This window comes from Papaver somniferum, chromosome 9 (assembly GCF_003573695.1).
Source record: "Papaver somniferum cultivar HN1 chromosome 9, ASM357369v1, whole genome shotgun sequence".
Taxonomy (NCBI): Eukaryota; Viridiplantae; Streptophyta; class Magnoliopsida; order Ranunculales; family Papaveraceae; genus Papaver; species Papaver somniferum.
The window spans coordinates 116,063,243-116,090,056 of NC_039366.1; the positions used below are offsets into that span (position 1 = coordinate 116,063,243).

General features: G+C 36.6%; 2 protein-coding genes, 2 non-coding genes and 1 pseudogene across 7 annotated transcripts; 3 read left to right on the top strand and 2 right to left on the bottom strand.

The window, feature by feature from the left end:
* Positions 1-11,381: 11,381 nt before the first annotated feature.
* LOC113308672 lies at positions 11,382-16,458 on the top strand (annotated as a pseudogene).
* Positions 16,459-18,991: 2,533 nt separating this feature from the next.
* Positions 18,992-19,062, top strand: TRNAG-GCC. Its single transcript has one exon. It is a non-coding gene; the product is annotated as a tRNA-Gly (tRNA).
* A 78-nt stretch (positions 19,063-19,140) lies between these two features.
* On the bottom strand, positions 19,141-22,806 carry LOC113308669 (B3 domain-containing protein Os01g0234100-like). Of its 4 annotated transcripts, none has more exons than XM_026557132.1 (6): positions 21,472-22,806; positions 20,937-20,968; positions 20,709-20,853; positions 20,392-20,598; positions 20,062-20,152; positions 19,141-19,954 (listed from the first exon to the last, which is right to left on the bottom strand). In XM_026557132.1, the coding sequence occupies exons 1-6, from the start codon at positions 21,532-21,534 to the stop codon at positions 19,209-19,211; spliced, it is 1,284 nt and encodes a 427-aa protein (XP_026412917.1). In that variant the 5' UTR covers positions 21,535-22,806; the 3' UTR covers positions 19,141-19,208. The 4 variants fall into 4 exon arrangements, with proteins under 4 accessions (XP_026412917.1, XP_026412916.1, XP_026412918.1 ...); XM_026557131.1 differs by having other exon boundaries at positions 19,141-19,957; XM_026557133.1 differs by having other exon boundaries at positions 19,141-19,957; positions 21,258-22,806.
* Positions 21,813-21,883, top strand: TRNAG-GCC. Its single transcript has one exon. It is a non-coding gene; the product is annotated as a tRNA-Gly (tRNA).
* A 140-nt stretch (positions 22,807-22,946) lies between the features above and the next one.
* On the bottom strand, positions 22,947-25,421 carry LOC113308671 (uncharacterized protein At5g01610-like). The gene is made up of 3 exons (XM_026557135.1): positions 25,161-25,421; positions 24,270-24,324; positions 22,947-23,546 (listed from the first exon to the last, which is right to left on the bottom strand). The coding sequence occupies exons 1-3, from the start codon at positions 25,245-25,247 to the stop codon at positions 23,176-23,178; spliced, it is 513 nt and encodes a 170-aa protein (XP_026412920.1). The 5' UTR covers positions 25,248-25,421; the 3' UTR covers positions 22,947-23,175.
* Between the last annotated feature and the right edge of the window lie 1,393 nt (positions 25,422-26,814).

Here is a 26,814-nt window from a genome sequence, read left to right on the forward strand (position 1 = left end):
TTTGAAGGTAACACCAGTAAAAAGGAAGCTAGGCTTCAAAACCTTAACTCCGAATGGGAAGACCTTCATATGGCAGAAGAAGATTCATTTGATGAATTTTATCACAAAATGTCTGAAATTGTTAATGCATCCTGTGCATTGGGTGGGACTATTCCTGAAAGGAAAATTGTGATGAAGATTCTCAGATCGCTGCCATCTAAATACGAATCTAAAAAGCATGCCATCATTGAGGGAAATAACCTTGATACACTTTCGCGAAATACACTTGTCGGGAAACTTAAAATTTACGATCGCGAATCAAGAGATAAACTTCACTCGTCTAGTAATCATGTTACTACTCTTGATGGAAAATCTCACCGTCCTAAATTGGTTGATAAGAAAAATGAGAATTGCTTTATTTCTACGTTGTCTCTGCTCATACAACAACTTAAGAAAATTCTTAGACGAAGTAAAAGAAAGTCTCAAAAAGAAGCTCGATCAATCAATAAAAGGGATAAGAGAGTTCAGAAAAACTGTACTAGCGAAACTGGTCTCGTGTGCTGCAAAAGTACTCATACTTCCAAAGGTCTAGATATTCAGGTGAATAGATAACTAAAGCATGGATGAATACTCTTGATTATCGTCCTGAGGATGAAACCTGTGATTGTTCTCTTAATCTCTTTGCTGAAAATCACAATCGTGATTCTTGTATGACATGCCGAATTAATCCAACGGTGTCTCATAAGCTGTGTCAGCAAATTTCACCCAACTATGTATCACTCTCTAGTCATCTTGACGACAAGGGTGATACAAAGAAACACAAGATGCTACCAAATCTCTCGGTTTCCTTATGTGAAAATCAGGATCATCCTAACGCGAATGATCAAAAGTAGTCCTTTTCTGCTAAATGTTGTGTGCAGAAGAAGAAGAAGAAATCTCCAATGAAATCCTTTTTTCCTCAAAAAGTGATTTCTGGAACAATGCAGGATGTGCAGAAATCAACAATCAAGTTCTTCAAAACTGTGATGAAAAGGGAAAAGAATGATGTGCATAGCTCTTCTTTCTTAAAGAATAAGCAGAAACTTGAATTAACAAACAATTTCCCCCCTCACGAGAGATATCCCAGTCCTATCTTGGATTGGAAAAATTATGATCTATAATCTTGTTGATTCATGATTCTTTCGTATATACCTCTTAGGCAAGAATCATGATTTTCAAGAGGGAGTGTTGTGATGCATCTATTAAATTCCTTGTAGTATTCGTCTTTGTTTATTCTCCTTTAGTACCGTTGTTGTTCCTGTACGGTTTCTGGCTCTTTAAAGGACTGGTTCTGGAGATAACCAAATTCTGTTAGGGTTTGGTAAAAGGTACTTTTTGAAAATTAACCATCTTCATTCTTTTAAAATGAAGTTTCTCCTCTTATGTACGATCATTTCATTTTCCTTCTCTATCATGTCCTTCTCTAGTCTTTCAAGCAAAGAAAGTGATGTATGGACTATTCTGTTTCCTTCTAAGAAGATTCGTTTTGATTCTTCTGATAACGAAATGTGTTATGACAAGCACATCCCATCCTCTGATGAGAATCCTTCAGTCTCAAAATTTGATAAGCTCTCTTTAACCATGAATCTTGTCTTGGATCAAGTACGTGCCCTGAAAAGTGAACTCGAAGCTTCTTCCAAGAGACTTGAAGAAAAGATGGATAATATTGAATCTAGGATTGATCTAATCGAAGATGAGCTTGATGAATATAGGGAATATGAGAAGAATTCAAAGTAAGTGTAATACATCATATAAGTTATTTTTGTTGCCTAGTATGTCTTTTTTTTGGTTTAGTTGGAAGAATAACTAGTGCTTGAATAACAATGATTGTGACTACACATAACTATTATTTTTTTCATCTTCCTGTTCCTTTTTAGGTTTTTTTGTTTAAAAATTCTAAAAATATTTGGAGGATGATGTTTTTTCAGTATTTAATCTTAATGATTTGTTATATTGCAACTTGTTATGGGATATTGGTGTTTACGTCAGTGAACTATGTTTGTCCCATACCTTGTCAAAAGTAAAGTCTTTTATAATCGATATTCATGTATTGGTTAAAGAATGAATGGACTTTTGACAATTACAAAAGTTAAGCCTATATTGTCAATCTTTGACGGAAGATAGGTTAAAATCTTTTGTTTGCAAGGATTATTCTATTGAATGTCGTTATGCGAATAGTGATGGAAGATAGAATGAATCCTTGTGTATTTCACAGTATTGATCTTTACTGATCCATATTTTATGTAATACTGTGAGGCTCCGTAATGTGTCTTATGTTGAGCACTAAACAACCAAGTTGATTATTTTTGATTGGCTTTGTTGTTGCTCCGTAAGGTACTATATGTCGAGCATTATGAACTAAATTAATCATCTTGTTTGGTTATTTAGTTATTACTCCATAAGTTTTTCTTGTGTTGAGTATATGAACGGTTAAGCTAATCATTCCTCATGGTTAAACTTAGTCGTAGCTCCGTAAGTTTACTTATGTTGAGCATAATCAATTAAATTGATCACTTTTTGTGTTTAATTTGGTTGTGTATTCCGATTCAATTAATCATGGGTTTACTTGTGATTAATTTGATTGAGTTTTTGGATATAAAAATCATTCTTATGGTTTTGGTGTCCAATAGAAATCCTTCTTTTCTTTTGAAATTAAGGTCGCTCGTTGTTGTTCTCTCGGGAATGACATCAAATGGGGGAGAGTTATTTTGAACTTGTGCTTAATAGTCATATCTTGAGGGGTGTGCGGCTGTGAAATTTTAGAGGGTTTATCTTGTATCTTTAAACTCCCTGATGAATTCATTTAGCTTCGGCTTTATGATTGCATATAAATTAGTTGGTATATATTTTTTTCTTTTAGTCATGAAATGTCTCTTACGGATATTTCATTATGATCCCGTTCTTGTACCTTTGACAATTTTATTGACAAAAAGGGGGAGAATTAATATGTAGTTCACACTACAAATACATATGGTTTTCGGATCATTGTGTAAGGGGGAGTGGTTTCCATGTGAGATGGAGTGTTGACTAAGGGGGAGTGATACATATGACCATAGTATTATTGTTGAAGTTGTGATACAATTGAACTTTGACACTGTGTAATAATACTATGGAATTGTATAACAATGATCGAGAATTATGTTTTCTCATTGTTATAGCTATGGATCTTCAACAACGGTGATGCTAAACTTACAACCTTTGGAATCATTGGAGTACTTGGAAATAACGAAGATTTCGAGGAATGTTGAAGATTAAACATGTGGAATATGAGCTACTAAAGTTTCATTATCTTTTTTGTATACCATATATATTGATAGTTTTGTCACTAAAATTGACAAAGGGGGAGATTCTTAGAACATTGCTCGGTCGAACTCGCATGCGTTGCTATCTCAAGCATGTTTGTCAATGTTAGTGATCAAAACTATAAGTCTTAATTTCTAGTCTATTATAGCTAAGTCTCGGACTAGGATAGAAAGTGTAGTTGAGCTCAAGGACTTCATGGCGATTCATCATACAAGAAGAAGAACTACTCAAGGAACCGGTGGAACTTCTCGACAAAAAGGTATGTGAAGACTTGAACTTATCTATCACTCAAAAGTCTATCTATTCTATCTCCTACTTCTTGAGACAAAAAGTTGTATGCTATATATAGGCTTTGATTATACACAATTGGTATTTCGAGCCGAGTATACCTCGCCTATCCATATCTCGAAATATGTGTTGGTAAGATTTTCGCTTCGACCAAGTTTATCTTTACCTAGTGACGAAAGTCATGATATGTTTCAATCACTTTGAAAATTGCTTTGACGAAGAATGTTTCAATGATTGGAATGAGAGTTTAGATTACATAACCAATGGTGGACATAAGCATTGTTGTGGAAACACATTTATGTATAAGTCATATTCCTTGAACCAAAGTTTGCGAACTTTGTTGATCAAGAGAACCGGAAAAATGGCGTGAGCCAAGTCCGCGAACTGCCGAAGTTCTCAAACCCGAGAATTTCTGTTGGAGTTGACAAACTAGTGCGTGAAGCTAAGTCCTCGAACTCAGTCCGCGAACCCAGTTCACGAACCGGCGAAGTTCTCATCCCGGGAATTTCTGCTGGAGTTTGTAAACTCTGCCCGGTAACTTAAGTCCGCGAACCAAGTCTGCGAACTTAAGAAGGTTATATATCTGAAGATGATTTCTGAACTTAAACTTAAAAAGACTAAGGAATGCAGTTTTCAAACCGTGGCTATAAAAGTTCATGAACCGATTCGAGTGAATCAAGTCATCTTTGCTTCAATTGTGTCTTGTGTAGTTACATAAAAATTCTTTGCAATTGAACAACTCTCTAACTAGTTCATTTGAGTCATGTGAACTAGTTATGGTGAATAAGAACATGGTTGATATGAAATGCTCATATGGCTAACCTTTTGGTTAACTATTATTGAACCAACAAGTGCATACGTTTGGGTACGTTAACAAACCTAGAAGCGTGCATTTCAATTGTGTGTAACAATCTAAGTTTTCGATCTAACGATTGATAAATATTAGCTTGAATTTAAATCAGGTTTTCATCTAACGGTGGATATTGATTGCTTTGTTACCAAGGTAACTTAATGGCAAACCCTGATTTGAAAGACTATATAAGGGGACATCTATCATCAATGAAAAACTAATCCCCACACCTTACGTGTGATACTAGCTTGCGTGCTAGAGCCGGTTCTCCTTTAACCTTTGGTTTTCTTCTTCTAAAACTAGGTTAACGACTTAAAGACTTCATTGGGATTGTGAAGCCAGACCGATACTACTTTATCATAGTTGTGTGATCTGATCTTGCATCTTCTATCGTACGAGTACAATCATATTGATTGGCTTGAGATTGATATCTCCGATAGGCAAGATATAAAAAGTAATCACAAACATTTTCGTCTCATCGTTTGTGATTCCACAACATCTTGTTTCGCTACCATACGATTAAGATTGTTGTGAGGTGATTGATAACTCTAGGCTGTTCTTCGGGAATATAAGACCGGATTATCAATTGGTTACTGTTCACCTTGATTATTATCAAAATACGGAACAAAACCTTTTAGGGTTTATCTGTGGGAGACAAATTAATCCTTCGATAGACTTGTCTGTGTGAGACATATTTTTTTGTCATCAAGTCTTCAACTTTGGGTCGTAGCAACTCTTAGTTGTGGGTGAGATCAACTAAGGGAATCACGTGCGAAGTATCCTGCTGGGTTCAGAGGCGTAGGGAGTACAACTGTACCTTAGATCAGTGGGATACTGATTGGGGTTCAACTACAGTCCAGTCCGAAGTTATCTTGGAGTAGGCTAGTGTCTGTAGTGGCTTAATACAATGTGTTCAATCTGGACTAGGTCCCGGGGTTTTTCTGCATTAGCGGTTTCCTCGTTAACAAAATTTCTGGTGTCTGTGTTATTTCAGTCTCCGCATTATATTATTTTATCTTTATAATTGAAATAATACTGGTTGCAGCGGGTGGAATTCAAACAGGGAATCTATCAACTAAAATATGGGACCAGGCAATCCCATCTTTTATTATTCAAATTCTGTTCCATGATTCTGTGGGCAGCACATACCCACGACAAATTGTAACCTAACTCCTTTTATTTAACTTCTTGAGATACTTTTACCTAGATTGAGTCTGACTGTCTAGTTGATTCTCTAGAAAGTATTTCGGAGTTAGTCCATACAGATTGCTAAGCGAATATTGGGTGGTGTTGTTAGGCCCCCGCTTTTTCAAATACGACTTTTGTCTCAAATAGGAGATAAAGTAGATAGACTTTTGAGTGATAGATAAGTTCAAGTCTCCACATACCTTTTGTTGATGAAGTTACACAAGTTCCCTTGAGTAGTTCTTCGTCTTCATTCGATGAACGTCGTTGAGTCTAAAGCTCAACTACACTTACTATCCCAATACGATACTTAGCTATAAGTAGACTAGAAATCAAGACTTATAGTTTTGACAACTAAACTTGACAAACAAGCTTGAGATAGCAACGCTTGCGAGTTTGACCGAGCAATGCTCTAACAATTATCAACGTTCTTAAGAATAAACATAGTCATTTCCATTTGAAAATTTAAACAATATTAATAGAATTAGAAAGGAGTTGGATAATTTGAATTATGTAGAGCTTCACCACATTATAAAGGAGGCCAGTAATGTGGCTCATTCCTTAACATCATATGTAATTTCCAACCACTCGTCTGATGTGTGGTTTACTCCCCCCCCTCTCCCCCTTTTGTTACTCATCTCATCAAGAGTGTGGCTTCTTTTGCTTGCTATAGTTTGGTGCTTATTCTTTGGTTTTTCAAAAAAAAAAGGTATCAAATAATTGTCCTGAGTGGAGTATAACGAGAATTGATCAAAAGTGTCGATGAAATGAAGTATATCTTTAGTGTTACACTATTTACTGTATGGGTTTCGAATATAAACTTGCCTAACTTTCGAAAAACCCATCGCCAGACAACATAACATGTTATTAGACCTTACTATTGAAGTTTCAAAAATAAAAGATATGTAATATTCGAAGGCTCCTTAGGTTTAAAACTTGAGACTTTGATTTTCAAAACTGACAAGTTATCAAAATATGTTTGGTACCATATTTTCGAAAGCTAAACCTTTAAAGTTTGACATTAGACACGTTTTACTGCTCGTTGCCAAGGTTTCGAAAATTCATTACGCGACCTTCAAAAGTTGACATCTGAAACACTTTTCAGGATAACTAAAACACAAGGGAATCACTTTCGAAATCTCTAAAACCACATCGTGAGTCATGCCTTAATACTTTAAGCTCATGATTTGATGAATACCTTCATCACTCAAGGTTAGACGTACTACCCAGTCATCTTTCCCTATGTTAGCAATACCAAATTATTTTTGTTCTGGCCTTTTCCTTAATATTGCTGAAGATACGTTTTTTTTGTTGTTACCTATTTCCCATCCACATTATTCTTCTATCCCATCCAACTACATAAATCAATTTTTGTATAACTCTTTTTAGATTGCGTAAACAAAACTCACTATAATATATCATAATCTCTATACTTAAACTAAACTCTCATCACCACCACCATATATTTAGGTTTAGAAACTAATTTGAAATCACCATCTTGATCAGGCTTGGAGATCAAATATTAAAAATTATTTATATTTACTTACACACTGTGATAGTGAGGACAACTAAAGTAAAAAAAAATCATCAACATCAATTTGGGGGGAATTGAATACAAAACCTAATCAAAATAAAAAATATCAACGAGAACAAATAGAGAATATCATTGAGTATGCTACCTCAGACATTCAAATGTAATCAGTTCTAGTTCTTTCACACTTAATTTGAATTGCATCAGTATAAAAGATAAAAGTTTGATCAAAAAAGAAAAATTAAATAACCAATTCCATGATCAAACTATAGTTCTTATTTTGGGTACCAAACCTTTATTAGACCATGTTGTTGGAACAGTATTGGGTATACAACATGTTTGTTTTTTTCTTGGATTTGACTCGTCTGAATTTGACTGAAATCACGTGACTCATCTGGATTTGACTCAAAAATATGTTTGTCAGTGGCTTGGTCCCATGAGTCCGGGAATTTTATTCCATGACTCAAATGGGTTCGAGTTAGGAGTTATATCTAAGTTAGATCACGAGTCACATCTGACTCAAAATAGAAAACAATTGGTCTGACATCTGACTCGAGCCAAGTCAGGGGCTGAGTCAGATTCAGACGTCGAGTCAGCATAAAAAAAAACACTTATAATGGTGATGATGGTAATACATAAGTGGTGTCGTGGTGCTAGCATTGAGTTATGCATGTTGCAGTAATCATAGATATTAGGTTGAGATTTGAGAGAGAGGAAGAAGAATACGGTGGTTGATGAAAACAAAGGTTAACTATCGACTGTGATAGGGTGTGTTTCGATTACCTAACCTAGAAAGGATTACACAAAATATAATTTGTGTATTTTGGATGGGATTTAGGAAAGTAGTTGGGAATTGCGATGGGATTTAAGAAAAGTGGAGATAGGAATTAAGTAGGTAAAACTATTCTTTCCTTTTTTTTCTAAGAAAGATGAATGACATTAAACCAGGGAAGTTACAAATGTTGCAACATGAAAGTTGAGATGACACCCCACCATTCTCTCCGTACTCTAAATTTATTACAATGCTTAGTTGTTATATTGCCATGGTATCGAGATTTCTTTTAAGAAACTCAACTCCAGAAAATGAAAAAGTGGATTGGATTAACTTGCAATCATCTAAAATAGCGTTATTATACGAGAACAACTGGTTATTATTAGAATTGAAAGAACCTACTACTAATTGATCATCGCTGATGAAGAATATTTTCCTCTTGTTTCCTTTCTTTCGCCCAAATACAAGCTTTCAGTAAGGTCAAGCATTCAACTTCTTCAGCATTCCTAGCTACTCCTGATATGGTTTTGCATCCAATGTAGTTACCTGATGTATCATTCATAATCAAACCAGATCCCGACGTATTAATATTAATATCAAAAGATGCATCATTGTAAATAATAATACAATCATCTGGCAAGGAAGAAACTAAATAATTAAGGTCATTACTAACTGAAGATTCGTTAGCAGGTATGTAAACAACATGTTCAGTTCTAAGATAGGATTTTGTGTCGCTCACAAGCTTAAGAGCTAGTCTCGCAATAGTGCTAGAGGTATTAGGTTGAGATTTGAGAGAGAGGAAAAAGAATACGGTGGTTGATGAAAACAAAGGTTAACTATCGACTGTGATAGGTGTATTTCGATTACCTAACCTAGAAAGTATTATACAAAATATAATTTGTGTAGTTTGGATGGGATTTAGGAAAGTAGTTGGGAATTACGATGGGATTTAAGAAAAGTGGGGATATGAATTAAGTAGGTAAAACTATTCTTTCCTTTTTTTTTTCTTTTTTTTTGCTAAATAAGATGAATGGCATTAAACCAGGGAAGTTACGGATGTTGCAACATGAAAGTTGAGATGATACCCCACCATTCTCTCTGTACTCTAAATTTATTACAATGCTTAGCTGTTATATTGCCATGGTATCGAGATTTCTTTTAAAAAACTCAACTCCAGAAAATGAAAAAGTGGATTGGAATAACTTGCAATCATCTAAAATAGCGTTATAATACCAGAACAACTGGTTATTATTAGAATTGAAAGAACCCACTACTAATTGAGCATCGATGATGAAGAATATTTTCCTCTTGCTTCCTTTCTTTCGCCCAAATACAAGCTTCCAATAAGGTCAAGCATTCAGCTTCTTCAACATTCCTTGCTACTCCTGAGATGGTTTTACATCCAATGTAGTTACCTGACGTATCATTCATAATCAAACCAGATCTCGACATATTAATATTAATGTCAAAAGATGCATCATTGTAAATAATAATACAATCATCTGGCAAGGAAGAAACTAAATAATTAAGGTCATTACTAACTGAAGGTTCGTTAGCAGGTATGTAAACAACATGTTTAGTTCAAAGATAGGATTTCGTGTCGGTCACAAGCTTAAGAGCTAGGATTTAATCTTTTGCCCTAGAAAACTAAGAAACATCTATCCTTCCATATACTCCAAGCAGTTGAGAACATAACAACAACTTTATCTTTAAATGCATCGGAGGATAACCAATGTCCAACCCATTCTTTTAGATTTATAGAAGAATCTCTAACCTGTGCAACTTCATTGTAAGAAGGGTTAATGACCAAACAACCTGAGCAAACAGACACTATAAGATGAGATGCTCAGGAGTTTTAGGCACCACAATACCACACAAATTACAGTTCACATCATAAGAGTTATTATACCACATAGCATGTCCAAGCAAATAACTGTACCTTGGAAAGCGCTGGAAGCTTTCAAAGAGACTTGTATATAAGATTTTGATTTTGAGGATTATGAATAAACTCATATTAACCGACAAAAGCTTACAAGCTGTTTTGACAGTGAATCGACCATTTTTAAAAAATGGCCAGATTAGTCCGTTTTGACACTTTGAATGATTTGGGAATTGTGAGCATGATTTATATGGGGGATACCAGTCTACTAGGGGCTGATATCATCTCATTGATCCAACGGTCAGGATCGCTTAATATTTTTTTGTCCTATATAAAATGGCATCAGCCCCTAGTAGGACTGGTATCCTCTTTATAAACCGTGATTATGAGGAGTGAACAAATCCAAAAGGAGAAGTCTTTCTTTTCAGCAAAGAGGACGCAACAAGCGCTACAAAGAGCAAAGGATGAATCTCAACAACTGGACCTGAGACAACCAAAGTTGACCAGGCGATGGTGTCGCTCAGGGTTTTTCTCGTCAGTGTTCTTCCATGTTCCAAACCAGTCATGGAGGATTCTCTTCTCTCTAAATGTGTTTAGAGGGATGGGTCTCAATTGATTGTTTCCAACACTGACTTTTCCACCCCCGATTTCCTCGTTGAACAAAAAATACTCAGGGGGTTAGTCCACGAGTGAGTTGGGGAGAGTTTAATGTATTTTGGATTTTGAGGGAATGTAAGAGAGTATAGTGAGTTTGAGAGAGTTTGGTGTTTTAAATGTAGGGAGTTTGAGAGACTCTCCCAAAATCTCTACTCTTTTGAGAGATTTGGAGTGAGGCAAAAATACACTGTAAACTCCCTAGAATTTCCGAGAACTCCCCAAAAAATCCAACGCCCTAGCATTCTAGTTTTTACCACTAACAGGGAGTTTAAGAGCTTCTTTCAAACTCCTCCACGACTAACGGGTTTTTCTAGGGAGTTTGGAGACTCTTATAAACTCTCCCACGACTAACGGAAATTTTGAGGGACTCCTTCGGACTCCCCCACAACTAACGGGAGAAAACCCAACTACACCCAACTCCCCCAACTCCTCCGAGGACTAACACCCTGTCAGAAAATAAGGGCGCGGAGTGGATTGATCTTCTCTGTCCACAACGAAAGCTCATAAGGAAGATTTCTCCTTAATGTTTCAACCCGTTATGTTGATGGAAGGGAAGAAGGTTGTTGCTATTTCTTCAAAGGATTTTGAAATGGAGATGAAAGAGTGAAAATCTGGTGGTAGGGTTCTGTCACAAAGATTTGGAAGCTCAAATCAGAGGTACAAATTTCCTTTACTTCTCTTGATGTATGAGTATCTGAGAGCATTATATAAATTCCTTTTCTTAGTATTCTACTAAGATAGGAGTTCTTTCGGCGGTGAACTTCTTTCACAATTATGTCTATATATATTTATACTTTGAACATCTATTAAAATTCCCGTTTCTTCTTCATCTTCTTCTGTATTTATTGACTTCAGCCATATATTATCTTTCTACATCTGTTCTTCTTTAATATAATGCTTTCGAAAGAAGAAAATTTGGAGCTTAAAAATAATCCTGGAGGATTTTGTTTTCCCTCCTTTTGATGTTGTTGAACCCAAACATGTTCGGCCTGGCATTAAAACTTTATTGAAACAACTCGAGAATGATTTGGTTGTATTAGAGAAATCAGTAGAACCAACGTGGCCTAAATTAGTTGATCCATTGGAGAAGATTCTGGATCGACTACAACTAGTATGGGGGATCATTGATCATCTTCAGAATGTTAAAGATTCCGCTGATCTTCGTTCCGCTATAGATGAAGTTCAGGTGCTATATTTATATTTTGCTAAGATTCTTCAACTTTATGCAGCATGAATAGTTGGTTAAAATACGCATGCAGTATCTGATTTATGTTTTTATGTACCTATATGTTTCGCAGCCAGAGAAAGTTAAATTTCTGCTTAGACTGGGACAAAGCAAACCCATTTACAATGGATTCAAGGCCATCCAGGAGTCATCTGATTGCCAGGCTTTGAGCGATTCTCGTAAACGTATCGTCCAATGGAAAATAAAAGAGACTGTTCTTAATGGTGTATCGCTTGAAGATGATAAAAGAGAACGGTTTAATGAAGTGCAACAGGAGTTAGAGAAGTGTGGCAAGAAGTTTATGAATGTTACGGATTCCACCAAAAAATTTGAAAAGTTGATTACGGATAAAAAAGATATCGATGGATTGCCTGATTCAGCACTTGCCCTAGCTGCACAAATAGCAGCCACCAAGGTATCTCATGTTGAAGTGCTAACTTTCTTACGGACTTTGCCTTTTAGTTGTTTTCTTATATTGAATTTCTGGCATCAGTTAAGTATTTCTCTCTCATTAGGGGCATGAGAAGGCCACTGCTGAAGATGGTCCATGGATGATAACATTAGATCGACCAAGTTTTCAATCTGTTATGCGCCACTCCCGGAATCGTTCTTTGCGTGAGGAAGTCTATCGAGCTCATATAACTCGTGCCTCTGATGGAGAGCTGGACAATTCCCAATTATTGACGAAATTCTGAAGCTTAGGTTGGAGAAGGCTAAGCTTCTTGGTTACAACAACTATGCGGAGGTATGATTTGTCATCTGTCATTGAGGACACTTCATTTTCAGAATGTTAAGCCAACACATTAATTTTCTCTTCAGGTTAGCATGCAATGAGAATGGCTACTGTTGACAAAGCAGAACAATTCCTAGGAAAGATCCGGACGGCTTCATGGAATGCTGCAGTACAAGGTAGCATCACTTACTTATTTTACTTGTTAATTCTTCAAAATTGAGGATTGTAGGTTCCAGCCGGTTTTATATCGTTTTGTCAGCTGTATCTTAGTTTGGCAGTTGCATGATGAGACTATTGGTTCCTTTTGTGGTAATAGTGTTGAGCTTCAAGGCCTGAATTATGTACTGCGAGATTTAGCATCAGTCAAAAACAAAGAGTACTATCGAAGTAACCCTATTATGATGATTAAACTGTAAGTTTTCGTTCAGTGGGCGAAGGCTTAACCAAGTGTACATATATTCTTTAAATTCGTTGTAGATATGGAAGACCTTAAGGAATTCTCACGAGAGCAGGGTGCTGTAGAAGGCAGTGATTTGTGTGACTGGGATATTAGCTTTTGGGGTGAAAGACTGCGCGAGTCGAAGTATGACATAAATGATGGGTTCTGCCATTCTAATTAGAAGCTCAGTACCCTTTTTGGTTTTCTTACAATTTGAGAAGAATTTTTACAGTATAAGTTGAAGTGGTGCCAATCGATGTTCTTGGAATTTCATTCAAGTAATACAACATGCATATATATATTTTTTATTTTTTATATGGCACCGTTAACTACATCTAGATCATCATAAGCTGCTTAAGGATCGCATTCGTGCTTTACAAGTCTATATCGCAAGAATACTGATCATAGAATTTGGGAGTCGGTCTTTCACTTTTGAGCTTTGTAGCAATAAACAAATATAACGGAACAGTGAAAATCTGCATTTGATTTTTATTAAGAAACCGATTATCTCCCTTGTAATATTGCTTATGGTGGATTTTGTTCTCCTACTCCAAGTTCTGTGACAATTAACCTCGATATTAAAGTTGATTTGAAACCCAATATTGGTGGCGCAGAAAGATCTGCATGGTTTACTCAAGACAGACTGCAGAAATCCACAACAAATCCACATAGATTAGTATGATGTTACCCTAAGCACTCCAAATGAATGCACCAAATAACTCGAATAATAATGCTTTCACTGTTTCTCGAGAATTTCAATTTGGTTCCTTCCCGAATAGCCTCTTTATAAACTCTCTTTTATTTTTTGCTTGAATGATAAACTGGAAGATCAAAGTACACTGTATTCATGCCGACAAGTTATATTTGTTAATGGTGACTTATGCAGGAGTATTTACCTTAATCTGTTGTTCTACTTTGCAGGAAGAGTTGCGCCCGTACTTTTCATTGCCAAAGGTTATGGATGGTCTTTTCGGTCTTGTAAAGAGACTGTTCGAAATTGATATTGAGGCAGCCGATGTCCTAGCTCCGGTAATATCTTGTTCCCACTTTTCATTTGCCGTCCACTTTGTTTCCTCTAACACCATTTATTTGTCCACTTCTAACTTAGTTTTGCCCAGGTATGGAACGATGATGTTAGATTTTACCGGGTGAAAGATTCCTTTGGTAATGCCGTTGCGTACTTCTATTTCGATCCATATTTTCGTCCATCTGAAAAACAGGGAGGGGCATGGATGGGTGCTGCTGTTGCACGAAGTCGTGCTCTTGCACTTGACGGTGCCTCCGCTAGATTGCCTGTTGCTTATGTGGTGTGCAATCAATCACCACCAGTAGGGGATAAGCCAAGCCTTATGGCATTCCGTGAGGTAATATTCAATCGACCAATTTAATTACTTTTTTTTCTTCCAGAATCCAGACTCAGAAATTACGGTGGCAGCCAATGAGACTGCTAAAATCTAGTGTAAATCACATCGGAAGCAAACTTAGATTTCGTGTAACCCTACAGCTATATTGCAGTCAGGGTTTAGTTGATTCAAAAGGCTAAGCTGCATCTGGTTCTTGCATATACCCTTGTAACGCAAACGGTGGTGTCAGAAATTGAATGAATAGAGTATTGAAATATGAATGCGTATTATCCTAAACTTTTATCAGAAGGTTCCCTAGGACTGATCCATATATTGTAGCGGACAATAAAATGTATTTGGATGGAATAAATGCAGGTAGAGACTGTTTTTCATGAATTTGGCCATGCATTACAACATATGCTCACCAAGGAAGACGAGAGTCTGGTATTCGGGGTATAGAAAGGGATGCTGTTGAATTGCCTTCTCAGTTCATGAAGAATTGGTGTTACCAGAGGTGAGAGTAAATCGTTGAAGTCGTTCTCACTAACCCACTATAATATTTATGAGATTACAGTTAATGGTTTTAGATACAAAGAGTATTACTTCATTTGATCATTTCTAAAGTTGGGCAACAAAATTTAAACCATAATACACTGAGATCTAACATGTATTACCTTACTATTAGTGACGACACCCACTATGCTTTCATGATTTATTGCAGTTTTTTTTTCTTCTATTTCATTCAAGTTGCCAGCAGGTCTGCTGGTTATATGCCACACCGTTCTTTACGATTACCTTTACCTGGTTCCTATTCCGTGCAGGCTCACTAAACCTTCGCCAGGTTAGTTGGTGCTGAATAATTTGATGCATACTTACATTTCTAGAGGGGCCTAGATCTTCTCTGGCACAGATGGGGTCTCTTATGTGATCTATTAGTTTAGTTGTTTACACAATTTAGAGTTTTGAAACAATGTTATATGGACCCAAAAAATAAGCAGTTATGTTGTTCAGGCCTTTATATGGACCCGAAGAGATACGATAAGAGTCCATTTTTGACGTTATTTATTGTTTCACAGATACTATTTGCGAGTACTGATTTGGAGCTGCATGGGAAGTACATTCCTGGTGGTTCAGAGTCCATTTTTGATGTTTATCGCAGAATGAGCGAAAAAACTCAAGTTCTCTCACCACTGCCAGATGATAGGTTCCTTTGTGCTTTCGATCATATTTTTGCAGGTTCAGAAGGTAAATCATTTCAGTTCATTGCTTTAACTGCGTTATGTAACTGCCTTTACGAACTTATATTTTTGGACATGTTAGGTGGATATGCAGCAGGATACTACGGTTACATGGTAACTTTATTTTTGTTCTGCTCAGACTCATTCTTTTCATTGTTTTCTAATCTAATTTCAGGCTATGTAATGTGCATTTCAAGGTTATCTAAAACTTGCATTAATCAAATTTTACAGTGGGCTGAGGTGTTATCAGCTGACGCTTTCTCAGCATTTGAGGATGCTGGTCTGGACAATGAAAAGGTACGTAAGTGAGTTAAAACTTGCATGATGAATAGAGTCTTTATCAGTGCCATGGTTTAGAATCGCCTTTGTGAATGAACATTATTGTCGCTTCTTATTGCTATTGTTGTTATATAACTGTCACGAAATCAGTTTGTGTCGAAGGACCTTATATGATTGTTCAGTGCTGTAAATCCATTATGTCCATCTTACTGAGAGTATAAGATGACGAATAACTTAGCTTACATCTCATTGTGAAAAATCTTACTACAGGCTGTCAAAGAGATTGGTCACAAGTTCCGTGACACGGTTCTTGCTCTTGGAGGTGGAAAACCGCCACTTGAGGTTAGTTCCAGTAGACTAAGCAATAAACAGATTATACACATTGTATGTATTACGACTAGTTATCACCGTTGGTTTTTCTCGCAGGTTTTTGTTCAGTTCCGAGGGCGTGAACCATCTCCTGAGGCACTTCTAAGGCACCATGGCCTTTTAACAACTGCAGCAGTATCCGTTTAGTGTATACACTTTACGATGCAACAAGATTTAGACTACCGCCTATTTTTAGGTTCTAACTTGCTTTTGCACTATATATCTCTCTTTTTCGAAATAAATAATCCATCAATCATCGATATTATAGTTTTGAGATGAAATGAAGGTGTAAAGCAACTGCAAATAGTACTCTTAGTCTCTTTTATGTGATTATTATTCACCATCGGAATCAATGAGCACTCTTTTGCAATGGAACCTTGCTAATTGAACAGCTTTGGAGGCCAGCTCCTGAAAATGATTAGTATGGCTCTAATAAAAGACAAATGCTATCTCGGGATGTCTTCCGGCTGAGACGTTGGATGATAAAGGTTAGAGACAATTATAATAGGTAAACAGACAACACCTTAATCTTAAACGAGTTATGTGTAATTACAGACACTTTACAACAATCAGCACGTCTTTAACTACTTAAGAGGAGATGCTGAACAGAGGTAGGCCAACTAAAGCACATACTCCACAGTTAATTTGGCACCAACCTAAATCCGACCTAGAAAAATTGTACACTTAAACACAGACAACCAAGAATCTTCCTTCCGCCCTTCTCATTCATAGAATCACCATGGAGAATTTACCACATTATGGAATGCCTCGTGCTTCTCTGCATTGACTTTTAAAGTTTCTACTTCTTTCTCGAGCCTTGTGGACTCATTTCTGAGTTCAAGAATTCTCTTTTCAAGAGTTGATAACTCCTCTTCTTTGGCACGATCCTGTTCGTTGTCATCGAGCGAGTGTTCTGATTCCAAGGCTAGTTTCAGAAGTATGTCTAACCGAGAAAGTAAGAACTCAACGTTCATTCCTAGATGTTTAAAACCAATTAAACTCTTCTGCCATGCTTTATAATCATCCTTAGGAGTACTAAGCTTACTTGCCTTGATGGCATCAGCAATATCGACTGTTTCACAAATCATACCTGCAACTAATTTACTGTTCATCCCTTGTATAAGATGTTTATGAAGATGAGTTTTCTGACTGCAGCAGAGCTCGTAGTACTTAGTTCTAACATTTGCAGATATCTCGGAATCTATAATCAAACCATTGACTACTATAGTGAAACTTTCTAAATCTGCAACATCCTGAACCTCAAAAATGGAGTGGGAAAATTTTATACGTTCCAACACTTCTGAATCAATTACCTCTTCACTACTATGGTCATCTAGCTGCCTCGAACTTGCTAGCAGAAGCGTAATATTTCGATCAATTACCTCTTCATCACTACGGCCTTCTGGCTGTCTCGAACTTGCTGGTGAAAGCATAATACTTAGATCAATTTCCACTTCATTACCATGGTCTTCTGGCTGTATCGAACTTGATAGTGGAAGAGTAACATCTTGATCCTCGCCATGAAGAGGAACTGAAGGATCAGACTTGACTTGTTTATGTCCAGGTCTTTTAGTCGTCTCCATTTCACTACAACCTTCAGGTAATGAGAGAACACTATCCTGATCTTCACCGAGTAGAGGGACTGTAAGATGAGATAATACGCGTTTGCGTGTGTTTCTTTCCTTAGCATCTGAGTGGTCTTCTCAGTTTGAAATCCATTAACAAAGGCAGTGAAAACACTTAGAATTACAACAGACTGCAAAACTAGGAACAATCAAATGGACAGACTCAGCTTAATGAGGGACGGCATAAAATTACCTGCTATGTCACTCCCTTCTTCCGGAATATCACATGCCAAACCGCGTGTTCCTCTTACTATGTAAACCTATAAATTGAAAAAAATAAAATGAAACTTAAAAATGTTGAACCATTTTCTCTAAAATCACTGAGAGTCAAACCGAATAATGATCACCTTGAATTTGGTAGCCTCAACTAACTGGAAGACCACAGCATCTCCTGCGGCCAAATTGTGTACCCTGGCAAACTGTCCCCATCCACCACTAAGTCCAAACTTCCGAGGAAGACATTTTACAATGTGCTCTTCCCCATCTTCATCCAACAAAGTTAAATCAAAGTCCTCTTTCGGTAGATTCAAAGAGCAAAATGTTGCAGGAAGTCCCTGTTAACAGAAAACCAACTTGGCAGCATTAATCAAATTTTCTCTAACTCCATAGTTTGTTCTGAATCCTAAATGCTTACATGATAAACAGAAAAATGGGGTGATCATTACCAGCCAAAACCCATTACTAACATGTGAGGGAAGCATAATTTTAATGAAGCTAGGGTATTTCGGATTTAAACTCGATTGGATTTCTTCAGCTCCCACTTGGGCTAATGATTTACTATGATCTTCAGTGGCGGTCAACAATGTCTTTGATCTGCATGCAGTTCAGGTGTCACGTAGACAACGTTGCTATCATAAAAACAGAAAACATCAATCATGCAAAAACAAAATCTGACCTTGTTCTCTTCTTTTCCTTTGTAGGATTGTGAACCACCTGTTGAGGGACAACCTTAGTGAGAGAAGAATCCGTTTCCTTAGTTGAACTTCTAGTCATTCTCTTGAGAAACCTGCCGTTGGGAATTTTCTGCTTGCCTTCCATATTGTTTGTTCTTCGTTTTTTTCGTTCAGATTGTGGAACTTAACGAGGGAAGTGAAGTCATAAAGGCCCGACTATCGGAAGCTTACATTTGTTATACCTCAGCTCGTTTCATGGCTAAAAATGCCACATTTGTCGAATTTTAATGCAACGTGTCGATAAGAAACTGGAATATGAGAAATAACTGTATTATAAATTTTGAGGGGCGACTTTATCAACAAAGCACCAGTGGTCTAGTGGTAGAATAGTACCCTGCCACGGTACAGACCCGGGTTCGATTCCCGGATGGTGCATTTTTTTTTTCTTCAGTTTTCACTTGCACAAGTTTCAGCAAAAAACCTTCAGAAAGGTGTATTTCATTGCACAAAAAAACCATACAGCGCGAACACATATACAAGATGGTAAACTGCAAAAAGGGACGATTTCTCAAGAGACTGAATCACCAAGGAGATGCAGCCTCTTTCCTGAATGTCAATATATGCTTCTGCGCGTCCAGTTCCAGACATTTTATATCTTTCTCTAGCCTTCTGGAGTCATTTTTCAAGCGAAGAACTTTCATTTCAAGACTTGTTATTTCCTCAACAACGTGATTCTTTCTGCTCATAATGTCACGATACCTCTTATATTCAAATGCTTGTTCTGAATCAAAGGCTAGTTTAATAAGTTTGTTGAGACGGGAAACCAAGAAGCCAACATTCATTCCAAGTTTTCCAAATGCATCTAAACCCCTTGCCCATGATTCAAATTTATCCTTTGGGGTGTCAAGCGTACTTGCTCTAATGGCATCAGAGATATTGACTGTTTCAGAGATGATTCCTGCGACTAATTTGCTGTTCAGCCTCGGCGCGAGATGTTTATGAAGGAAAGCTTTCTGACTGCAGCAAAGCTCATAGTATTTGGTTCGAACATATTCAGTTATCTCAGAATCAATAATCAACCCGTTCACTGCTATGCGAAAACTCCGAAAACTCCCAACATCCTGAAACTCAACAATTGAGTCTGAAAGTTTCATGCCTTTCAAAACTTCTGAATCATCTACCACTTCATTATTATGGTCCATTGGTGGTGGTTCCAGAGAAAGTACACACATTTGAGCATCACCGAGAATAGGGGCTGAAGGATGCGACTTCACCCGTTTTCGTGTATACAGTTGAATTGGCATCAGGTCCTTGATATATACATCATCTTCTTCAATATCAAATGCAGAAGGAGAATGAGTTAAGCCTCTTAGAATTGTAATATTTCAAAAATAAAAGAAGTAAAAGAAGAATGAGAAGCATCATAGAAAATACCTAAGTCATTTTCTTTTGCAGGAACAGGGAACTCCGGAGGGTCAAGAGCAACATCAACATCCATCGAACCGTTTCCTCTTACAATATAAACCTATAAAATAGTGAATGTTACTGATAACCGCTTGCTATAAATACTCTAAAAGATGGACATATGCATGAAAGTTTAACAAGGGCTGGAGCACATTTTTCTGACATAAGTCCACAATGTTGCATATGAATACCAAAATACTGTGAAAAATATGTGTACGAATTGTGATCACTAATAAACTCAAATTCATAAAACAAGCTGCTACTACAACAAAAAATCACCCCAAATCAAATAATAATCACCTTAAATTTGGTAGCCTTGACTAACTGGAAAACTAAGACATCTCCTGCAATTAGCATGTTTGCAGTGGCAAAATGATCCCATCCACCACTTAGAGCGAACATCCGCGGATAGAATCTCACAATGAACTCATCCCCATCCTCAACCAACAAAGTAAGATCAACCTTTTCTCTTGGTAAGTTGGAATAACAGAAATTCCTCGGAATTTTCTGCTAATAAAGGAGCAACATTCAAGACAATACCATGAGAATTGCTGCTAACACCATAACTTGGTTCTGAAATCAAAATGTTCACTAGATAAATGGGAAACTGGGATTACCATCCATGGACCCCCACTAACTTGTGACTGGCGCATAACTTTAGTGAAGCTTGGATATCTCTGACTTAAACTCGATTGGATTTCTTCAGCTTGCTCTTGCGCTAATGATTTAGGCCTATAAATATTGTTCACCGATCTAGTTCGACTGCAGACAACATTTCCTCTCAAATTAAGATAATTAAAAACAAACAATGTGCAAGAAATGTTGGTATCAGAACATAAACTAACCTTGATTTATTCTTCATAGGATAAGCAACTACCTGTTCAACAACAACAAGTGACAACCCGTAATTCAGATTAGAGTGATTAGATCAATTTACAACCAGATCAAGTTGGTGGGTGCATACTGTGATGTGCTGAGCAAACCAACACTAAGTAACAAGATTTTTCTACTGGTCTTTCTGAATCCCCAGTTGTGTATGCATGTATGTTTCAGAAAACTACTCAGACTTAAAATTTCAAATCCTTCAACCAGATACTCTTCCTAAGACAACCCAACACATCTTGCTACTTAACCAGGACACAATACACAGTTGATAGTCATCATACTCTAATGCATGGTACAAGATCCTCTGGCTCTGCCAATGTGATATCAAAATGCATGCGATGCGCTCATAAACATGACTGTAGTAAAGAGTAAACAGAAATTTTAAGCACCACAAGAAAAGAAATAAAAAAAAATGAACTTCACATTCTAAAATCTAATAAAAAATAATAGTGTAACAGTAAATAAAAAGTGAGACTGAAAGTAGAAAGTAATAACCGAGTTTGAAGAGTTATCCATGTCAGTAGCTGAAGTGCTGGGCGATTCCAGTTTCTTTGTCATGTTTCTATTTTGTTTGAGAGTCTTCCTTCAAAAACTCAAGATTCCGCAGATGAAGGACAGAAACTAAACTGAAGTTTCCAACTGTTTTGGTTTTAAGAATAACAACAACACCTCAGTTTGAAATGTCCATTTGTCGATCAACAAAATTAAGATAATTCCATTTGGCTATTTTACTGCAGCGACACGACATCCACCGAACCCAGTTATAATTTGTTCACAAAACGGCTGTGTGTTTAGCATTGCTCAAGCCATGTTAGTGATGAGGTTATCTCAACAAAGCACCAGTGGTCTAGTGGTAGAATAGTACCCTGCCACGGTACAGATCCGGGTTGGATTCCCGGCTGGTGCATTTTTTCCTTTTTGCCCCCCTGAAGTTTCTCCATTCGGTTTCCGGCTGCTGCATCCCCCTGAAATTTCTCCTTTTCAAGTGCATTTTTTTCTTTTCTTTTTTTTTTTCTAAGAAAATTTTCATTAAAAAGAGGGACTAATACATCGGAGGATTAAGGAAATCTGGGAAATTTCCCCACCATTCCCCTGAGGTTCTAGATCTCTTACAAAACTTGGCTGCTTGATCAGCTAGAATAATGTGATGTCGTTTTAAGAAAGTAAATTGAGAAAATTGAAAACTAGAAAGAAAAGTTTTACAATCATCTATGACTGTATTATTATACTAGTATAACTGGTTGGACTTTGAGTTCAGAGACTCAATCACTAATTTGGCATCACTAATAAAGCAAACTTTCTCCAATTCTTTCTGCATTTTTTTCTTTATGCCCCCCCTGAAGTTTCTCCATTCGGTTTCCGGCTGGTGCATTCCCCCCCTGAAATTTCTCCTTTTCAAGGGAACTACGTGGTGGGAAACCTAGAAGACGAAATTGTAATGGGGAAGGTAGAAGACGAAATCGTAGCCGCAGCCTTAGCTGAGCTAAACGAACAGATTGACAGGTATCTTGAAACAATTGGGGCAGGAATTAATATTTTGAAAACGATTGTGTTGGGTATTACAGCAGTTAGTTTTATCGGATGTGTTGATTTAATCATAAAGATTTACCGACTTAATAAGGAGGTGAACGAACAGAAGAAGAAGAAGAGACAGCAGTTGGAATCGAAAATATTTGGCACGGTATAAAAGTATGCAAGAAAGAACAGTTACAAAATTCAAGATGATGAACAAGGAAAAAGAAGAAGCAGTTTTAAAACTTCAGATGATGAACAAGGAAAAGGAAGAAGCAGTCGATAATGATGGTGGAGAGAAGAAAAACAACGAAGACGTTTGAGGGTTTTAATCTTCACTGTGTTTCTTTTGAGAGTAATCTAGTGTCTAATAGTTCTTGGGAATTTTCTAAAAGAATTTTGACCTATGGAAATTTATATGTATTCTGATTGAATTAATAGGAAGTTCCATTCTGAAATTTCAGAAAAAACTGCACAGATTTTATTAGGAAGAATAAGATTTACAGCTAAAAAGCCACAAGCAAACATCCCATAAAGAAGAATTCCTACAGAGGTATTTTTTAGGTACTTGCTTACAGACCCTTTGGATGACAATCACTGCAACAAGGGTTCTCTAATTCACAATTATCTTAGAGCTGCTGATATTTTATAAGTTTCTACAAGTTCAAAACAAATCAAACCAGCACGTTAGAACTTGTCGATGGTAAATCCATCCCTAAGGACTTCGTATGCATCTCTACTCCTGCTCTTTTTTAGACCTGCCGTGAAATAAACCTTTGTGCCTTCGGTTGAGATGGTAGTTACTTTTGCCCAAATCATTACCTTTGTTTTTATTCCCTCAATGTCAGCTAACTTTCCTTTCTCCAAATACCCGGTCACAGTAGTAGAGAAACGCAAGCATGATAAATCCTTGTAACCGACTTCACAAATAGCGGGAATGTATACGATTAACTTACCTGTCTCTTCATTGAACTCGTAGTTGGTCGCATCTCGAGGAAAGATGCCCACTGGCAAGTCATACTCTTTTAATAGCTCCGGTAATGGCTTCTGCATTTTCCCTGCAAACACCCAAATTCCCTCTCAATCAAAGAAACTCTAGATTTTAGTTGCGAGTAAACAACTGTTAAGTGAAAACTAGGGCTCCACAGCTTTAACCAAAATGACAATGCTAACCTAACAAAACAGTACATTTAAGACAACATAGAGAAGTCCAGTTTTATTCATCCAAAAGACGCTCTAATGCTTTTTATGAGTAGCAACTACGTTTAGGAATGAAGTTGACATCATGAAGGAGAAATTCCAGCCATCATTACTCAATTGTGAAAACAAAAGCTTTGGAATAACATCTCATGTTTTAGGATTCTACGAGGTGCTAAAGAAGTCTCATCCCAGTGACTATACAGTCTTGTGAAGAATGAAAACCACTCCCTACAGAAAAATTTATCGGCACTTAAACTGGATTGGCTCTTTAAATACATGATTTGCAGGATGCACAAGAAAATGTCATGAGTAATATCATATTTACAATCATGAATCACTGCACCAGACACTTGGGATCAGTGTTGTCACATTTTGAGTGTTATAACTTTATCATAAAGAAAATGGATAACACAATCACTGATTTGGCTGAAGAAATAACATTACAATGAGCCCCAAAAGAAACTCCAAATATAGGTGCATTCTGAGGTGTGTGATGCCTCTAGTCGATCCTCACGCCAACAAACACATAAAACATTTGTAGTAAATTTAATATGAAAAGGAATTGTAAAAAGAGAGTTCACCTTTGAGTTTATTGACAAACCATTTGGCGCTTCCCTCGATTGTACTTGACAATGACTGATACAGGGGAGAAAATTAGTATGATTAACAAATTTTAATTTCAAATGAATCAGTAGCCAACCATAGGTAACAACAACAAGAATGTGGACGACATATTAGTGCATCACTAGATCCATCTATTCCTATCTCTAAGTAACACCATCTATCCCAATTCAGGGTTGTACATCTCAAGTCATTCTAGCGGGTCTGTCAGTAAATAACCTTCTAGCTTCTTAGTATATTACTCCTTCCCCATACCATCTTTTTATTCAGTACAAGTACATATTTTACTTAATGGTCTTAGCCAAAATTGCAACTTGTTTACTTAATGGTCTTAGCCAAAATTGCAACTTGTTCACAGATTTACGCATCAAGTTCCTATATTTCCTTAAAATCTGACTCCTTTAGTACACTAAAGGTCAACATTCTGCTTAATTTCATCGATCAATGTATTCACAGCCAATTCGTCATCAGCCGTTTAGAAATCTCTTGCACGTATGAAATTTTCACAAACATAAGCCTGGTAAACCTGAACAAACGGGTGCAAATTTCCACAAATATAGGCAGAAATTTTCAATTTTTCTAAAATTAGGTCATAATTTGTTTTAAACCAATTTAAGCATCGAGGACAAATCTCATCCATTATTTCCACTCTTCAAGAATTCAACCTATATGCTTCTAATTTAAGATCACATAGATCTAACCTAAGTAATTACCAAATCCTAATCAAGAAGAGACTAATTATTCTACTATCAAATCTCATATAAGAAGATTTAAGAAATGGAATTCCTATATACAAAATTAAGATAAAGGTGGAGGATGAAAACTCTAGTGAAACGGGAAAGGAGACTTACAGTGATGTCATCTCCAACTGAATCGATTTCTTTGTTGGCTTTCTTGCCTAACCAGTAGCTTCCTACCTTGTTCAATATCTGATCCATTCTAGCACTTCACTAACTATTTATTCAGGAATTAGATCCAGATTTTATATGAACTCCCTTTCCTTCTCTTTCCCTTCGAAGTCCTGCAAAAACGAAAGAAGAGAGAGAAGGAGAATTCGGAAATGGGAGTTGGTGGCGCAGTTAGGACTTGTTCGACTCTAGAGTCTGGTACCGATTTAGTCAAGTTCGCGGGCTATTTTACTTCGTCCAGTCCTACTATGATTTTACTCTTTTACGCTCTTACCGAACCCCGGTTAAAATCTGTGTTAATCACCATCTCGCATTTTAATATGGGGTGATGTAGAGACTAGAAGTAAGCCAAAGGGGAGGGAACCTCACTTCACTAGTTTAGACTCTTTGGACATGCACTACTATGGGACTGATGGTGTACACGACGATTATTGGATGATCCAGCTGTAAAACTATTTCTCATTGTATAATCTGAACAAGGGATTAAGGCTTTAAGCTTGGGGCTGTTCAACACGAAGTTTTTTGGACAGTTATAATACACTTTTAAATCGAATCCAAATATTCCATACGTTTCTGGAAAAGTGAAAATAACACTTTTCAGAAACGGAGGTAGTATTAGTTTTTTCTTTGAAAAAAATCTTGTATCATGTATGTATTATAGTTCGAATGATTTGGGTGGATAACTAAGTTTAAGAATGAAAAGATCAACAATGTCGACTAGTTGAGGAAACGAAGAGTGAGAACTTGTAAACAGTTGCCTGGAAAACCGACCGTTTCGTTTTTAGGAAGTACTTGCTTCGGATATTTTCTTAGTTAAACCAATTATAAGGACCAAGAGACGGACAATTTCTGCAGTTGTTTATAATTGTATCTTATTATAGTTTGTATTGTTATTTCGTTTCTGTTATAGCGTATGTACTGACACTGGGAAGTCATTGTTCTATTTACCTGTTAATATATATATATTTTTGCTTTATAATGTGTCTAGTGTTATAATTGTTTCTCATATTCTCCATCATAACATCAAAAACTTAGTTTACACTAGTTTTCATGATATTCATCTGTTTTTGATCCTCAAAGTAATTTCCAGAAACTTCTTTCCTATAACTTTATCACAATTTCTAGGAATCTTCATTCATACCATTTCGATTCCATAAAGTTTACTTCCTGCAACTTCACAGTTCTTTCAGATTCATCTAATTCATTTTCTTAGATCTTATTTTAGTTGTTTCTGAATAATGTTCTCATGATTTACATCCAAAATTCGTGAAATATTATGATTTTCAATACCTTCTCAGTTTATTGGTTCCACCACTCATTCAGAGCTTTCTCCTCTTTCATTCAATAATATTCAGCAATTCAGTTATGCTGAACTTGATTTCTGCGACCTATATTATTTAGAAGAATCAATTCACGAACATACTATCAGTACTGATCTTCTTGGATTTTGTAACTCATCCTTAACAATATTTTCCAAACTTACTATCAAATTTGTCATCTTTCTTGCGCAGAATGCATACTACAAAACATATTATCAAATTTGAGCGCCTTGAAAAATTTATAATGGGCTTTATCACATCCACTTTGCGTTATTCTC